This window comes from Anas acuta, chromosome 22, assembly GCF_963932015.1.
Source record: "Anas acuta chromosome 22, bAnaAcu1.1, whole genome shotgun sequence".
Lineage (NCBI taxonomy): Eukaryota > Metazoa > Chordata > Aves > Anseriformes > Anatidae > Anas > Anas acuta.
In genome coordinates, this window is record NC_089000.1 from 5,656,440 (window position 1) to 5,673,453 (window position 17,014).

The 17,014-nt window shown below is 56.6% G+C and overlaps 2 protein-coding genes across 3 annotated transcripts in view; one reads left to right on the forward strand and one right to left on the reverse strand.

The window, feature by feature from the left end:
• Positions 1-8,969, forward strand: part of NOC2L (NOC2 like nucleolar associated transcriptional repressor) — a 32,682-nt gene extending 23,713 nt beyond the window's left edge. Inside the window, exons 16-19 of the mRNA XM_068658909.1 lie at positions 2,875-2,988; positions 5,556-5,691; positions 7,033-7,176; positions 8,564-8,969. Of these exons, the coding sequence (XP_068515010.1) occupies positions 2,875-2,988; positions 5,556-5,691; positions 7,033-7,176; positions 8,564-8,694 (525 nt within the window). The 3' untranslated portion in view covers positions 8,695-8,969. The remainder of the gene's footprint in view (positions 1-2,874; positions 2,989-5,555; positions 5,692-7,032; positions 7,177-8,563) is intronic.
• Positions 8,970-10,587: 1,618 nt separating this feature from the next.
• The window catches only part of SAMD11 (sterile alpha motif domain containing 11), a 102,457-nt gene continuing 96,030 nt past the window's right edge, over positions 10,588-17,014 (reverse strand). For both annotated transcript variants that reach the window (XM_068658908.1, XM_068658907.1), the window contains 2 exons: positions 14,574-14,684; positions 10,588-12,262 (listed from right to left, as the gene is read on the reverse strand). In XM_068658908.1, the coding sequence (XP_068515009.1) occupies positions 12,014-12,262; positions 14,574-14,684 (360 nt within the window). In that variant the 3' untranslated portion in view covers positions 10,588-12,013. The remainder of the gene's footprint in view (positions 12,263-14,573; positions 14,685-17,014) is intronic.

Consider the following 17,014-nt stretch of genomic DNA (forward strand, 5'->3'; position numbering starts at 1 on the left):
CTCCTCGCTTCCCCTGCTCCAGGACTCAGCTTGCTCTGAGCTACGCCCTCCCGGGGATGGAGAGCCCGTTCAGCATCCCTGCTCACAGCTTTTTTTTTTTCCTTTGCTTTGCTTCCTCCTTCTTTGGGACCCGCTGACCTGCTCAGCTCCGAGGTATCTGCAAGGCAGGCCCTATGCAAACGAAGCCAAAGGGAAGCCTCGCTAACGAAGCTTCGTTTGCTTTTCCTTTGGGACGGGGAGCTTTGCATTTAGCCGGCGCAGCAACCTCTGCAGGTGAGCTGTGTGTGCACGCCTCCGCCTGAGAGTCAGCGGTGAGTCGGATAATTCCTTGCCCAGCAGGAGAGAGGAGGAATTATCTGTGTCTGGGAGGTAATTGAGGGGATCAAAGTGCAGGAACTGCAGGAAAATCACCCTTGGAAATCCTGGCACATCAGTGCCTGGGCACAGCGCTGCTCCTCTGGGATGAAGGGGTTGAGGGAGCTGGTTTTGAAGAGGCTGAGTAGTCCTGGGTTCTGGAAATGCCGCTCAGGCTCGGGCTGCTTTGCCAGAGGAATTAGGCTTCCCGTCTGGAGCGCAGTGGTTGGGGTTGTGTTGTTGTTCTGTAGCTTCTGCGGGCAGACAGCGCCGTGACCACCCACCCGCTCCGCAGAGGTGGAGGTTTCAGCCCCCAGGGCTCCCTGGAACGATGGGCTGGGGAGGATCGTTGGCTGAAAAGAAAAAATGGGTTTCCAACAACCCTGCCACTGTCTGCTTTTCCCAGCAGCTCTGGCAGCAGCCCCTTTTTTTAAGAACTGAGCCATCATTTTAACATCTTGCTGCCCGCACAGCTCCTAGCTGATGCTGGTGCACCTGCAGGAGCGTTGCAGGTAAGGTTGGGGCTGCTTTGGGGAAACAAAAGCTCTGTTTTGCCCAGCCTGTTTGGGGACAGGTTCTCTTCCTGCCCTTTAAGAGGTGCTTCTTCCTGCATTTGAGCCCAGCCCAGACCAGGGAGGGAATGAGCTGATGGCAGGCATTGCCTCGTTGCTGTAGGATTTCCAAATTTGCATCCATCCCCATCCCAGTGACCTTTTCCGTTTGCACAGCACCGGGGGCTTGATCCGTGCTGGGTGTCCCCTGGCAGCACGGTGATGCAGAGGCAGGAATAAAAGAAGAATTGCAAACGGTTGAGGTGGGTACAACAGCATCCACTCTTAAAATCCCCATAGAGGCGTGCCAATGAGAAAGATGGGATTGTTTTATTTTTATTTTTTCATCTCTGGATTCCGACACTCCTTAAACCCCAAAGAGCCGCATCAGAGCGACCAGACCTTTGCCTTCCCCAAGAAGAGCCTTTCTCGGAAGCCCTCCTCCCCAAGCAGCATCAACAAATTGCCTGCCTGCAGCTGGCAGCCTGATGGGAGCCTGATCCTTGAAGGGGGTGACTCCGTGCTCCTCAGGAATTACTCCTCGTGGGCCAGAGCTCCAGGAGAGCCGCGCTGTCTGCCGCCTGGCGTCTCCTCCAGCCGGCGCTGCCGGAGCCAGAGGTCCATCAGCCCCGCTGCCAGCCCGCCGGGGGGAGGCTGGGGAGCAGCCACGGGCTCCGGTGCAGAGCTTGGAGCCGTGTTACAAACGCTCCCAAGGGATCTGTGGGTCTGGGACCCGGGGAATTACCAGCCGGGGGCCGTTTTGGCTGGCTGCGCTCTCGCGACGCGCCTGGTGCCGGCTGCGGAGGCCACAGATCATCCCCGCTTCCCTCCCAGTGCCGGGCCAGAGCAAGAGCTGATGTAGGGTGATGGATTTCACCGCCTCACGCTGCTGCTTTCCCTTGCTCCTTTTGCCTGTTAAATTCCTATTTCCATGTCATGGCTGGGCTTAATAAAATTGTCTTTGTCCTGTGGGATAGCACAAAGCCCCCGGGCACTGCAGCAATCCAGGTAACAGCCACGGTTCTCCGCGGGTTGGAAGCGAAGGGACCCTGGCAGGTTAAAAACAACAGGCTGTAATCTGACGTGCTGCCCTTCACCCCTTCCAGCCAACAAAAAAAAAACCTTCTAAGCATCTCGTGTGCTTCCCACTACTCCCAGTGTTTTCGCCTCCGTGCTCCCCCCGCGGAAGCGGGCTCGGCGTTTTTCGTGCGCTCTCCCAAGGCTGGGAGGAGGCCAAGCCCCCGCGGGGGAACGTTGGTTGCAAAAATAAACACTTGGCCACGGAGCAGGGGGAAGAGGCAGGCAGGCTCCCTTTGTATTTAGGTCTTGTAACTGCTTGCGTGAGGTTTTCCCGAATTAAAAAAAAAAAAAAAAGAACTTAGCGGGCGATCAGATGTCTCCCTTGCAAGAGCAGGGGGCGGATTTTGTCCTCGTAGATCCTCCGATGAATCCCTGTGATCCCTGCCTGCAGCTTGGAGCCAAATTTCGTTACCTTCTCAGCAGGCTGCGTTGTCTGCCCTGGCTGCTGTAGCGGTGTCCTCGCCCTGCAGCTGGAGAGGAGCGATCAGCCGAGGCCGGGGTAGGAGCAGCGGATACCAGAAGGCACGGAGCTGATTTAGGAGAGCTGCCGTGAGCTCCCAGCACCTCTGAGAACCAGGCCTCTGCCACAAGAGGAGAGCAGGGATCTGGGAGCCCACATTTGGGGCTGACATGCCCAGAAACCTCGGTGGTCCTCCAGGGGACCTCGCGGGGGTTGTCACTCACTGACACCACTCCTGACTCGGGGGTTGCTCGAGTGTCTGCATCCACACTTATCCTGCTTGTTTTTGGAGTCATCCTTGCCAGTTTTCTACCCAGGAGCTGCAAAAAGGTGCTTTAACTCCGCTCCTAACTCCCTGCATTTGCCGGGGTGCTGCTGCAGAACAGCTTTGCCAACCTCCCTTACACCTGCACCCCTCTCTCTCCGCAGGAGCAGTGGGAGAAGCAGGTCAAAGAGGAGGGGACGCCGCTGACCAAGTACTACGCCCAGTGGAAGAAGCTGAGGGAGAAGGAGATCCAGCTGGAAATCACTGGCAAAGAAAGAGTAAGAAACACCTGACTGATCGCTGGAGAAATCAGGGAGGGGAGGATCCCAGATGAGTCCTGCTTGGCGTTTTATTCCCCCCACGGGGCTGGCCCTGCCATTTCCCACATCTCCTGCCCCAGGGAAGGTCCTGGCCACTCCTCAGGGCACGAGATGCAGAGGGGGGGAGGTGGGAGCTGTGCTTGCATTAGGAGCCTGGAGGAAAGGAAAGGAGAGGAAAGCTGTCTCGATGCTAATGCAATGAAAGTGGCTGAGCTGGGCTGCCCGGCCAGGGAGCAGGAAATAGATATAATTGGTGTCTCCAGAGTATGGTGGGGAACAATTAAAATAATCGATGGGACGTGAGCATGGCTGGCTCGGAGCCAAGCCCCGGAGCGTGCCACGAGACCCTAGAAATGCTCAGCACCCGGGCACCAGCCCCAAGATAAGGACAGGGGGAAGAAGAAATTCCCCCGGGGGGGCAGAGGGAACAAAAGGAGCCTCTTGTTTTCGGTGCAAGCCCAGCAGGAGAAGGCAGCCTTTGCAGAAATGAAGGCTAACCTGGCCCCAAACTGGCCTTACTGGTGCGAGCCACGACTTTCCCAGTACCAAAGCAGCTGTCGCAAGGGGCCAGGAGATAAGCTCTGGGTAGGCAAGCCCCCATCTCGTGGTAAAGGTGAGCTGGAGCAGCGTGGGGTGGCCAGGGCCAGCTAAAGGGAGAGCTCCCCTTGAAGGGGGGGTTGCTTTGGCAGAGCGAGGCTCAGGAGGATGACTTGGGAAACCAGGGGAAGTTGGAGGGCAGGGCCAGGGACTTGTTCTCCCCTGGAGGAAGCGGGCTGAACAGATAAAGCGTGGAGAGAGATTTCGGAGTTGGCTTTCAGAAAGCTCTGAGGCTGCCTGACATCTCGGCGTGCTGAATGGGGCTGTTGTCTCTCTCGGTGGGGGCTGCTAGCTTAATGATGCAGCATTGTGAGCCCCAGCAGGAGAGTGAACACCATGAGGCCCATTAGGGCTGGGAAAATCCATGTCCCATTAGCAGCCATTGGGGGGAAAAATAATAACAGGGGAAAAAAAAAAAAAAAGAAAAAAAAAGAGAAAAAAATCAGCCTGGCTCTCAGCTGCTCCGAGCTGTAGCTCGCCTTATATAACAACGCTGACCCCGTCTGCCCGTTCCCTTTGCTTTTCCCAAAGGTTTTTAATGGGATGCAGACTAATCGGCTTCGTGAGACTCGGTCTGCAGCGACCTTCTAGCTGGGGATTAAAAGACTGGCCCCCAAATTACCTAATTACTGCCCCTGCGTGATGAACACGGGCTGGATCTGCGGGCGCAGGCTCGGGGCAGGTCCTCACTCCCCTGCTTTGTGGTCGCTGTGCAGCTGGGAGGGATTTCTGCTGCCTGCGTGTTGGTCCTGAGGGCACTCCTAGGGACACTCAGAAGGTCTTGCAGAAGGAGAAGGAGCCCCTGAATGATTTTTGCATTTATTTTTGGAGCTGCTGAGGAGCGATAGCTGCCACGCAAGGGCTGCAGCCAGCAGGGATCTTGGCAGGGAGCACCCAAAGGTGCTGCCCGTGGCTGCCAGCATCAGGGCAGTGCGGTGATTCCGTGTCCCAGCACCCACAGGTTGCTTTCTCCCTTCACATATCCTCCCAGCACCGAGGTCTCTGCAGGGCCAGCAGAAGGAGAAGTCTGGTAGCAGAAAAAAGCAGGTGGGATGGTGATTTCAAACCAGGAGCCTTCTTTGCTCCCCTCTCCCCTTCTCCAGCCAGCCTCTGGCTCTCCGTCGTGGTGCTGCAAGCTCTCAGCTCCTGGAATCAATACTGCCCAGCTGGGGACCGTAACCACGATGAAGTTTCTCCCTTCAGGTCGGGAATAACTGCTGGAGCTGTCTGCAGGAACAAACACTGTGCCTCTTGCACCCTCCCAAACGCTGCCTCTCCCTGGGAGGGGTGAAGCAGTGGCCGTGGTCGGAGAGGAGAGCGTCGAGGGGTGGGAGAGAGCAAATGAGTTATTAGTCGCAGGGCGAATGTTTCCAAGCAAGCTAATGTGTGCTAATGCATGAGTGCTTCCCAGGAGGTGTGCAGCCAGGCACAGGCAGCGGGCAGCTGATGTTCAGAGAGCACTTGGGATTTAATTTGCATTCTGATTATCTTCGCCCTGCTGGCCCGAGCCCTGGCGAGTAAATCCTCCCCCTAATCCCCCTCCGGAGAGGTGTAAAGAGCAGCGAGGTGGTGTCAATTGCAAGTACTTAATGGCATTGATATTGGCTGGGGCTGCAGCAGCAAGGCTTGGCCCATTGATCTCCAGAAGGGCTAGCAACAGGGCAAGACGTGGCAGGGACAGACCTGAAGCACCTTGGCTGAAATTTAGGGCCAAGAAGACAGCTTGTGAGAGCTGCCACGGTTTTGGGCACTGCTGGAAAGTTTCTTCTCCAGAGGTATCCCTCCCTGTGTCCCTGGCTGGCAGCAGGCAGACCCAACAGGCAGGGCAAAGCCAAGTTCCTGCATTTAAGCTCAGCATTTTGTGTGTAAAAAGTACAAATTAAGGTCGTGCTTAACATTGGTTTGGTGTTTTCTTTGTTTTTTCCCAGCTTGAAGACTTGAACTTCCCCGAAATTAAGCGTAAGAAGCAAGAGGAAAGGAAGGAGGAAGACAAGAAGGAATTCAAGGAGCTCTTTGAGCTGGACACTGACTCTGATGAGGAGAGCACGGGGATTGCTGTAAAAGGTAGGGCTGCAGGGCTGGGCACGCCTCTCCTCGCCAGGTTTTGCTGCCCTGAGGGAGATGCATGTTCATTTCAAAGGGGGAGTGACGTGGAGAGGGAGCACAGCACGCTGGTGGCTTTTCAGAGTGACAGAAGGCAGCTGGGAGGCTTTCCTCCTCCTCTCCCTCTCCCACGTTGTCACCCCAGCTCATTTTAAACCCTTGGCTTCTGCCTTAGTCCTTTTTTTTCCATGCCTGACCCAAAGCCTTGGAGAACGTAGGAGCGTTTGCTGCCTTTTTTGCACGGTGGGCAGAGATGCAGAAATCCAACTTTTGTTCCCCACGTGGAAAAGAGGAGCAAAAATGTTTATCTACCTGGCAGTGGGCTTGATTTTCACCGTATACATCACTGCAAAACAGCAGCTAGCCCAGGGGCTGGTTACCAGAACAAGAACCTTTGATGGAAGAACAGTTTCCCTCTCTCTGCATGCACTTGGGATGGATTTATTTTCTAGCAGGTGACACTGGAAGTGTTCTTGGTGAGCCAAGAAAGTCTGGAGCCTCTGGAGAAAATGGTGCCACTCGCTGGCTCCGACCACGAGGGGGCCATAGTAAATTGTGGAACCTGCCTAAAAAGTTCCCCACATGGCTCAAGGAAAGCATCTGGGGGGAGAGGCAGCAGGATCCCAGCTCGGCGGCGGGGCGCAGGAAGGCTGCAGCTCACTAAATCCCCTCATAGCCACCTCTGCCTGCGTCCCAGCCTTCGGGAACATCCCAGCACCGCTCCCTGCCCACCCCTGCTTCCTCCCCGTGCTCGGGGTGATGGATGAGCGCGTTCTCCTCTCCGGAGCTGCTCAGGTGTCCATCAATAAGCATCCAGCAGCGCTGCCAGCCGGCTCCCGGGGGGCTCCCTGCACGAGCCATGGCTTCGGCTGCCCCGGGGGGCCGAGGGGCTGACGGATCGGTGGTGGCGCGGCGCTGGCAGGGAGTTTATTGATGGCTCCGCACCCGGCTCAGCGAGCAGCACGGGTCAGCTGGGGCAAAAAAGCCTGGCAGAGCGGGCTGAGATGTGAGCAAGCAGCTGCCTGGGCAGGTCGGGAGGCAGGGCAGGCAAACCGGGCTTAGCTCGAGGTGCTGCTCCCCGGGGACGCGTTTTGGCATCTCCTGGCGCTGATTTGCGTGGTGAAATCCCCGTGCAGAGGAAGGGGAGAGCCTCTGAAGTGCTGGGCATCCTTCTCTGGGCGCCGGTGTGAGGCCAAAAGGCTCGTGGGGAGATGTGGCAGGAGGAATCGAGTGGTGGGTGTTGGGGTGGTGACGCCCTGTGCTGCCCTTGATTTTCTGTTTACGCTGTAAAAACTCTTGCAGGGAAATCCAAAGCCAAAGCAGCGTCGGATGACGACAGCTCCGAAGCAAGCAGCAAGGACTACGGTGAGGACGATGACGATGAAGAAGGAGGGTACGAGGTGGAGGAGGACGAGGAAGATTTGGAAGACGACGGTGACTCCGACGGTGAGTAGTGCTCCTAGGAAAAGGGGAAGGGATGTTCCTGACAGCGCTGGGAGCCCAAGGCTCCTTTTGCATCCTACAAAGGAGCCACATCCCCTGTCCCTGTGAGCTGCGGGGAGGCAGGAGGGATCCCTGCATGCACACGGGGAGCCCTGCCAGCTCCGAGCAGAGAGCGAAGGGGTTAAGGGCTGCGCAGCCACCAGTCCCTTTCATCTCCTGGCAGGGGCCTCCTGCAGAGAGGCTCAAACAGACTCAGTGAGTACAGCCCAGCCCGGCAGGGCACAGAAACCTCGCTTCAAGGCTCTCTGCAGGCGAGGTGTGGAGGCTGCGCTCCTCCTCGGTGCCACCGGGGAGGCCGGAGGCTTTGCTGCAGCTGTGCCAGCCCCTCCTGGCCCTCGCACGGAGCCGCAGCCACCTCGTGAGCCCACCTGCACCCCGGCTGGGCTCGCTCCTGCCTGCCTCTGCCAAGTCACTGCCACGCGAGCAGACGGGAGCTGGGCCTGCCAGGGCTCCTCTGCCTGCTCTGCTGTTCCTTTGCTATTTTTTTTCCCTCCTTTTTTTCTTTTTTTTTTGCCATTGCTTAGGCCTGGGATTTATAGGACCAAACCTCTGCGCCCCTGCCTGCCTTTGGGTGTGATGCGCGGCTGCAGGGAACAGCCACAAAAAGCTCCCGGGGTGTTTTTTTTTAACCAGTTTGGGGAGCAGAAGGGGGAAAGAGGCCAAGTGAGAGCAAAACCCGCCTGATTCAGCGTGGCAGATGGCTGTGGCTTGGCACACACAGCCCAGCCACCTCGCCTGGAATAGATGGGGGCTCGGTGCGTGTTCCGGCAGCGCTGGCAAGGAGGACGAGGCAGCCTTGCTCCTCCCTGCCCACCTCTGTACGCAGGCACATGTAGGGAAAAATCACCCTGCTTTGGGGGCTGGGAGACCTGGTGCTTTAGTGTGGTTTTCAGCGTGAGCATCCAGCCCGGTGTGGGCAGCCAGAGGTGGCTTTGTGTCCTTTTTGGAGCAGGGGACGCACGGAAAGAAGCTCCCAGGGGCTGGTGCTGAGCCTGCACGCTGCTGGGAGCCTTGCGGCTGTCACAGCTCCTTTCTGGCAGCTCCTCGCCCCCCAGGAGGGGTCTCCGTGAGGGGAAGGCTGCTCAGAGGGCTGGGGGCACTGCCTGCCTCGTCCCCTCCCTCGTGCCTGGGGCACCGTTACCTCTCCCCCCTCCCCGGTGCCTGCGCTGCGCCCTGCGGCGCTCACCTACCGCTCTCGGGGAGCTGCAGCGCTGCCAATAAATTAACGAGTCTCTGGGCTTAATTAGCGACGAGTTGCCTCCACCTGCCCCCCAGTAAAGCAGGATTTACACCTCTTTCTCTCTCTCTCTCCCTCTCTTCCCACCCGCAGAGGACGACAGCACCGAGGCCCCGCGGAAGCAGAGGAGAGGCCCCCGGGGGCTGTCGCGGGCTGACCTGGAGCAGCTGGCGCAAGGCGGTGAGGACGTTGTGGAGGACCTGGCGTTCTCCGACGAGGACTGAGCACCTCCGGGCCCTTACAGCCCCGCTGGATCTCCCCCAGCCTCCAGCACCTCCAGCTGGGCTCCAGGAGGTGGTAAGGAGGGGGGGAACCCATCCCCAGGTGCCACCGAGGACTGTTAGGGTGACACGGCGCAGCAGCCGCTTGGACTTCTCAAGCTTTTTCTACAGACTCTATATATTTTTGGTAACGTGTTTTTTTTTTGGGGCACTTCAAAGCCAGTAAAACTGCTCGGCGTAGGTAATAAAAAGCCCTCATTAAAATCTGGTTTAAATAACGTAGGCTCCCATTTCAGCTTCTGCTGGCCAGGGGAAGGAGCAGCCCCTTTGTCTGAGGGGCCTCCTGCCTGTCCAGCCTCCCCGGTTTGCTCCGGGCTTTCTCCCCAAACCCTCTTTTTAGCCAGGGGTCCTCAAGGAGTGCGCAGAGCGTTTGGAGCTTTGTGTCCTCGCTGCAAAGGGAAAGCTTTTATCGGGGACATCCGAGGCAGCTCAGTCAGATGCCCAGGCTGTAAGGATGCTGAGTGTGTGGGAACCTGAAATAACCAGCCCTGAGGTGTGGGAGCAGGGTGGAGTAAGGAGGCCAAGGTAATAACGTAGGAAATACGCTTTTCACATCAGAAAAATTGTAGGATTTGCCCAGGATTTGTTGGCTAGACCCCAGAGCCACGTGCTTGGTGAGCTAAGGGGTAGCCAGGGTGCTCCTGTGCGCTGTGACAGTCCTGGTGTCACCCGTGGTGGCATTGGGAACGTGCCTGGCTGCCAGCTGTGAGCCCTGCAAGCCCTCCCTAAAAACCAGGTTTAAGTATTCTCAGAGTGATCTGACAAAAAAAAAAAACACTCCTGAAAATTAACCGTGCCTTTCAAGGTTTTTTTTTTTTTTCTTCATGCAGATTTCTTGGAAAGGAGGAGAGAGGGGCAGGGCTGAATGTTATCTTTATTCCTCTCTGTCCCCGTTCGGTGTCAGCACCGGGGTGGCCAAGCTGCCTGCACGGGCTTGTTCATCACTGCCTGCTGCTCTGCCTACGTGCTCCCCTCCAGGCACACCGCAAGAAGACGAGCTGTTTTCTTTAAAACATTTAAAAATCTGTATTTTTAAGGGCTATTTTCATGGAGCAGAACTAACCACAGCTCAGAAACGTTCCCTTACTGCAGCCAAAAAGGACCAGTCAAGCCACGTGTTGCGCAGCCCGGCTGCTGTGCTCCCTCTCACCCCATCCCTGAGCGACACCCACACCAAGCTGTAATTCTGCTCTTCCTGCCCTGCACCCCGTGCTGCTCCTCTCCTGCTTCCAAACATCCTTGCTGTGCAGGTAACGGGTAAATCACTGCTGTAGGAGGGCTGTGGGGGAACTGGCTCTGTTTCCTTCAAAGTTCATTACGTTTTTTTGGAGCTTAGGGGGTAGAAAGGGCGCTGTGGTTTCTTTCTTCCCCTGGCTGTAGTTAAAATAATTATTAGTCCTGTCCCTAAACACGCGCCCAGATATCCTTTATCCCCTAAGGAGGAGGGAGTATCCCCAGAAATCAATAATTTATTATTATTTATTTATTATTTAGAGAGCCCTGAGGGGGCTGAGCACCTGCTGCTTTAGCAGGGGTCGGGATTGCTCCACACTGAGGGGCCAGGCTGGTAACGCAGCCGCTGTCCCCAGGCGGTGACAGCCGGGATGTGGCTGCGGGGATGAGGCTTGCAGGGCCCTAACTGCAAGAAAAAGGTTGAACTTACCTTCTCTTCCAAAAGAAAGGGGTTGTTCCTGCCTCCTTTCCCTTAACTTTGCTGGGCAAGGAGGTTTTTTTGCCATTTAACACCGGGTTCCCACCACCAGCAGCATGCACACGATGAAAGAGGCTTCGTGGGTAAAGGACCCATCCACGAGGGGCTCAGGAAGCCAGGTACCATTTGTAAATTAAGTGTTTTTCTTTTTTATTTAAACTGATTGCTGGAAAGCATTTTTATCGTGATGTGATGGATAATGACAATTTTTTTTTTTTATTATTTTACAATATAAAGAAGCTAATGTACCACCAAGCTATTTTTGTAAGAAAAAACGGCAGCACGTGCAACGTTTAAACAAAAAAAAAAAAAAGAGGGGAGAGAGAGAGAGAGAGAAAAGTACCACATGTGATTGTTGCTCACAACTGTACAAGTCACAGGAGGTCACCCCCAGGAGTTTCCGTCTCGTTCACAGTAGTAAAAACTCTGCCCCTTGTTTTTTTTTTAGCCTGACCCCCCCCAGCATCCCTCCCCCTCCTCTGGGAACGCACAGGTATCCGTCTCATGGTCCACAGCAGGCCAGAATGTGCAACTACATCCACCTCTGTAACAAGGCTTTAAAAGGAACAAAAACCAACCCTACAAACGAACAAAAATAATAATAACCCAAACGTAGAAATGAGTCCGTAGGACACGCGACAAGAGGGAGAGGGCCACGCTGGAGTGAGGCCTGTGACCCTCCGTCCCAAATCAGCACACACACTCCTTTTTTTTTTTTTCTTCTTTAAAACAAAACAAGGGGAAAAAAACAAAAAAAGCAGCTCTGCGGGGCTGGAGCAGAGTCCTCCTGGGTGTGTGCTGCAAGGAAAAGGCGCCGGGGAGAGGGCAGCCCCCAGCCGAGGGGCCGCGCGCCGCCTGTGCCGTACCATCCACACTGAAGTAAACATGGACCGGAACTTGCCTTTTAAGTTTTTCTATTTTTTTTTCTTTTTTTTTTTTTTTTTTGTCTGTCTTTGGTATTGTTTTAAAAGTCGCTAGAGATGCATAGACACCTGAATGAGGAACTGAGGACAGTTTCCCGGGAGGAGGAGCTGCTTGGGAAGGCGCTCGCTTGCCGTTTCCGTGGGTTTCCTTTTCCCTCAGGGGTGCTGAGTACCGGTGGGAGGAGCAGTGCCCGGTCCCTGGCCCTGCTCCGAGTCACTGCCAGAAGTTGCTGCCAGCCGTGTGGCTCTGAAGGCAAAGAGGAGCTTTTTTTTTCCTCCCTGCTCCCAGCTCTCCATCAGCCTGGGGAGCGCAAAGGGGCGTGGAAGGGAAGGGCACCGCCGCCGTCCTCCACCATCATCTTCCTCTTCACTCGTCTTGCCTCGAAAAACATCTTTGGATAGTTTTCTTTCCTTCCCTTTATACAGTTTTTAAAACTTCCGTGAGTTTTTTTTTTAAACAAAAAGCAAATGCATCCAAAAAAAAAAACCAAAACCAAACCTTAAAACCCTCCCTTCCTCGCTCCCGTGTCTGGCGCCGAGGGAGGCTCTCCTGCTCTCGCGCCGCCTTCCCTTGGAGTTTCCCCCAGCCGAAGCTCAGTTCCAGCAGCAGCCCCGAGCCGGCCGGCGGTTAGGAGGGAGGTTTCGTGGTGTCGTTGAGCCCGGCGAGGATGGCGGGGTTGCCGTTCTCCTGCTTTGGTGAGATGCGGCTGGCCGAGGGCAGCCCGCTGCTGAAGGGCGAAGCCACGCTGCCCGTGGAGGACGGCCGCAGGTCGGCGGGGGGCAGGTCCCGCTCCGGGGGCCTCAAACCAGGGGGCTGCAGAGGGAAAGCCATGGGGAAGCCGGCCATGTACAGCACTCGGCCCACTCTCTTGGCCACCTAGGAAACAAACAGAAAGTGAACACAGGGGTTAAAGGGCTGAGCCTGTGTGCAACCCAGCTCGGGAAAGCCCCAGGGGCTGTGCAGTCCTGCAGCACCCCAGGGGCTGAAACCTGAAGGGACCCAAATCCAGGGAAGTGACACCATTTAAATGAAGAGCTGCTGTTCCTGCTGCACCAAAACCCCCTTGGTGCATTGCTGGAGAAGATCCGGGAAGATTCTTCCCCCTCTCCCTTTTCCTAAAGGGCTCTGTTGAGCCAGCGCGTTCCCTCTGGTGCCAGGTGCTTTGGGGCATGGTTCACAAAGAGCACGGCCCCAAAGTGGTGCTGGAGCTGGAGCCCTGCTCACATCTCGCAGGCTAAAGCTGTGCTGGGATGGGCAGTGCAGGACTCCCTCCTGCAGCGTGTCCTGCGTGTGTCCCACGCTGATGGCCTCGCTGTGCTCCAGGCTGAAAGCAAGCCCGAAACCCCAACGCTGACCCAAATCCAACCCGTGAAATGCTCAGGGCTCAGAAAGGGGCTGTGGAAACCTGGAGGCTGTGCTAGGTAAGGCTGCACAGCCACGTGTGACTGTGCTCAGGTGAAACCTGGCAGTGGGACGCATCCATCCCCATGCACCCTGCTGCACCATTTGGGGTCACCCCCTGGGCAGCTGCCTCCAGTACGGGGTGCAGCCAGCTGGCAACACCTGCCTCATCCCATCCCATTAACAGGTACCCCCAATTCACCAGAACGCTTCTGCCAGCCCCAAAACTGCTACAAAGCCACAGGCCAGCACCCGCTGAACACTTTTGAAGAGCAGGAATTGCTCTAATGGGAAGAGGGGAAAAAAAAAAAGCAATCTGGCTACAGGGTGGCTTCTGTTAGCGGCGCAGGAAGCTGTAAGCCTGCAGCCTCTCCCTGCTGCAGCTCCGGAGAAAACCCTCCTGCAGCAGCTCTTGCCTCCCAGCGAGGGCCAAAGGCCTCACAACTTTCCAGCACCTACACAGCTGGTTCACATTTAGGCTTAAACAAAAACACCGGCTTGTGCTCCAGCCAGACAACCGGGGCATTATGCAGGGAGCAACATCAGGGCTCTGCTCCCCCACTTACCCCCCCCCAGCCCCTGCCTTATTAGAGAACTTTAAACACTATTGATTAAATCGAAGCAGGGTTTTTCGAGCTTCAGCCCCTATCTCATATTCCTCCCCCTACCACATCCACGCTCGGTGTGTCTGCGAGCTATTTGGCATTCCCTGTTTTTTAAGAAACATACGAGTTTTATTTCCTACTGAATTGACCCACGGGGAACAATTGCCCACAGAACCTTTTTATTAGCCCCCTCGTAAACAGTGAGGGCTGCAGGGAAAGCCGTAAAGGCTCCCTCATTGTTTTAACATAACCTAACAAACGCACGGCTCCTGGATCAGGGCAGGGATGCTCCGTGTGCAGCCCGGTGGCATCCCGCAGCCCCACCTGGTCCTGACGTGTGCTAGGGGCTGGGTGCTGGTTTTTGGATGGGTTTGGGGAAAACAAAACACAGCTGGAGCAGAGCTGCTCAGCCAGCTTCGTGTCCAAGAGGAGCTGGAGGCAGCTGTAACGGGGTCGCTGTGACCGCGAGCAAACCTCCACGGGCAGCTGGGAGCCAAGGCAGGAGAAAAAAAAGGAAAAAGAAAAAAAAAAAAAGGTGTTTTGGGGAGGATTGGCATTGCTTTAAAGAAATAGTGCTATGGGAGCAAACCGATCTGTTGAGGAGGAAATAAACAGGCAGCAGGTTTGTGCTAGCACGGCCGAGGAGGGGCAGAGCTTGATGTTACTGGGGAGGGAAAGCGCCCAGCAGCTGATGCTGAGCCTGCGAGACGCCTCGGGGCCTCGAGCTCCCCAAAACGGAGCTGCCCAGAGCCATTGGGACACAAGGGAAAGGAGCAGCAGGAGGCCCTGCAGCCGGTCTAGAACAAAAACACATCTCCCGAAATGGCATCACCCGCTCGAGGCCCCGCAGCCTATTTCAGGTGGAGCTGATTTGGCATCCTCTGCCTCCCCTGCCTGGCTGCAGCTGCTCTCCCTCGCCACAAGCACCTCGCCGGGGTCGATTTAGGCTCCCTCTGCATCCCCGTCCTGAGCTATTTGCGCGCTGTCTGCCCTGGAAGAGCTGCCTGACTGATGGATGAGCACACGCACCATTTCTGGAGCCCAGCACACGCGCTCCTGAAACCCAAATTAAATAACTGAACGATTATCACTCGGAAAATTACAGCCACTAAACCAGCTCCAGCTGGGGACAGCCTGACCGTGTGCCCCTTGCTACCGCCCGGCAGTGGGACTGCTCCTACCTGAGAGCGGATCTTCAGCGCGGGGCCGAGCTTCAGCCCCATGTTGTTCAGCAAGTGCTCTTCCGTCAGGAGGGGCAGGGTCTCACCATCGATCGCTTGCTCGCGGAATACCTGCGGGAAAACGGGGCCAGGCTCAGGGCTGAGGGGCAGAGATCCCTCACCACGGGCAGCGTTTACATCCTGAATCCACAGCCAGGAGCCAACACATAAACCCCAAAAAAAGGACAGACGACACCATACGAATCTAAATTGTTGACAAATCCTACATCACACACTGTTTTTTTGTGGCTATTTGGAAAAAGCTGACCCGACAGCCCAACAGTATTGCAGTGAGGTCTGTGCAGGAGTTTTCCACCCAGCACATGCTGCAACGTGAGCTTACAGCCCCGGTCCTTGTAGGCACAGCAGGGCTGTGCTTGCACCAGGCTCCCCCAGGGGCTTGCTCCGGATGCCCGAGCTCCGTAGCGCGAGCAGAAGCTGCCAGCAGTCGGGGGATGTCAGCTCTGGGCCTGTTTTGTTGTGCTTTTAGTATTTTTTTTAGCCCAACCACAGCGCTGCTCCGCAGCGTTTCGCACCCCGGCTCGCGCTGGAGGCTTGCCCAAACGAGCCGCCCGATGCTGCCGCCTCGCCGCGGGGGGGTTTCGCACAGCAGTGCCCTCACTGAGCAGCACGGCGAGGGGAGATTTTATTTTCCTCTAGAGGCTTCTTTCTCAGCAGCCCCTAGCCCAGAGCCATCCCTTCAGAGCGGCAGCTGAGCAGCCGTGAGCCTTTTTTTTATTTTATTGCCGGACTCCACCAGCAAAGCCGCCCATGACTGCAGCGTGTTTCTGCTCCTTGACCTCAGGAAACTTAATATACCCATTTCTTCTCCTCCCTGCGAAGCCAGCGTGGCCGGGAGCCAGCAGCCTCCCTTCGCTCGCCGCTAAAACCCGGCACAAAAAGCCTCCAAGTGAGAACAGCGTCGCCCTCGGGTGTCCCGCAGGTCCCAACCCGCGGCGGGGACGAAGCCGAAGGTTGTCGGGGGCTGGGAGCAGCGACTTTGGGGTTTTTCTGCTGAAACCTTCTTGTTTGCCTGAGCTCTACACGCACTGCATACCACCACGCTCTCGCTGGCTTTTCCTGGCAGCAGCAGCCTGCGGGCCGCTGCCAGACCTCCCCGGCAGCTGTGGCTTTGGAGACGGGAACAGGCGGCTCTGCGGCGCGCAGCCCCGGAGCTGGCGCTCCCCCGAACGCCGGCGTTTTCACATAGTAAAAAAACCTGCTAAGCGCCTAACCACGGCGCGGAACAACCCACCCCCTCACACCACGCACCCCCAGCAAAATGCAGGGGAGCAGGGGCCCGCCAGGAGGCTGTTGAGAGCTGCTCCCGGTAGCGTGAAGCGTTTTGCTTTGTCTCGCCGAGCCATTGATTTCTCCCCGCTGGCGCACCGGGGGCTGGCACGCAAGGTGGAGCTGGATGGATGGATGAGCCTCCGGCGAGGTGGCTGCGGGAAGGATTTCTCCACGCTTCCCACTGGCTCCCAGGTGATTTCCCATCCTCTGTGCCCATCCCCGTGCCGTTGTGGGAACACGGGCAAGGCGCCGCCGTGCCGAGGGTGCTCTGTTGGCACGGGCAGCAGCAAGCCTGGGTTGGGAGCCTCTCGCTTGGGCTTGTGTCCCTCCTGGCAAATAATCAGCACACGGGGACTTGCTGACCCCATCCCTCACTGTCCTCACCAGCAGCAGCCCCCGAGCTCCCCTCCATGGTGGACCCTCCTGCAAGAAGCCAGCCAGCCAAAATCTTGAGCCACAGGGAGCCCAAATCCCTCTCGTTCCTCCTAGGGAATATTTTTTGTGCTCCACCTCTCTGAGAAGCATTCCCTTTCCTAAATCCTGGATGCACACACAGGTGTCTGCTCCAAAGCAGCCCTGGTTTACAGGTGGTGGTAGCAAAGCACGCTGTGATGGGATTAACGTCAGGGTTTAGGGGGCGAGGGAAGAGATTTGGGAGTGGAGGAAAGAGATTTGGGAGTGAAAGCACAGTTATCCCATCACTGGGGAGTTACGGGGAGCTGTGGGGCAAATCCAGGCTCCCATAAAGAAAAGAAAAGGCTGTGTCCCAGCTTCCCCATCCCCTCGGGGCGAGCTGCTTGCAACTCTCCACAGGGCACACACCAATGTCAGCAGGACCTAAAGGGAACCTCGTGTAGAGCCCTATATGCACGCTGCAGCCCCAGCAGGAGCTGGGTGCTGAGCTTCCCCCTTCTCAAAACAACTCACGGGGGGCACAACTTCTGCCCAATGCACTGAAGAGGCAAGCTTATTTTTTTTGGAGAAAGTGCTTTTTTTTTGGCAATCAGCTTCCAGCCAGCCGGGATGCCCAAGGAGAGCTTTGCCCTCCCTGGCTGCCAGTTGGGGAAGCTCCTCTTGGAGCAGCGTGTCCGGAAAGCCCAGCGCTGCTC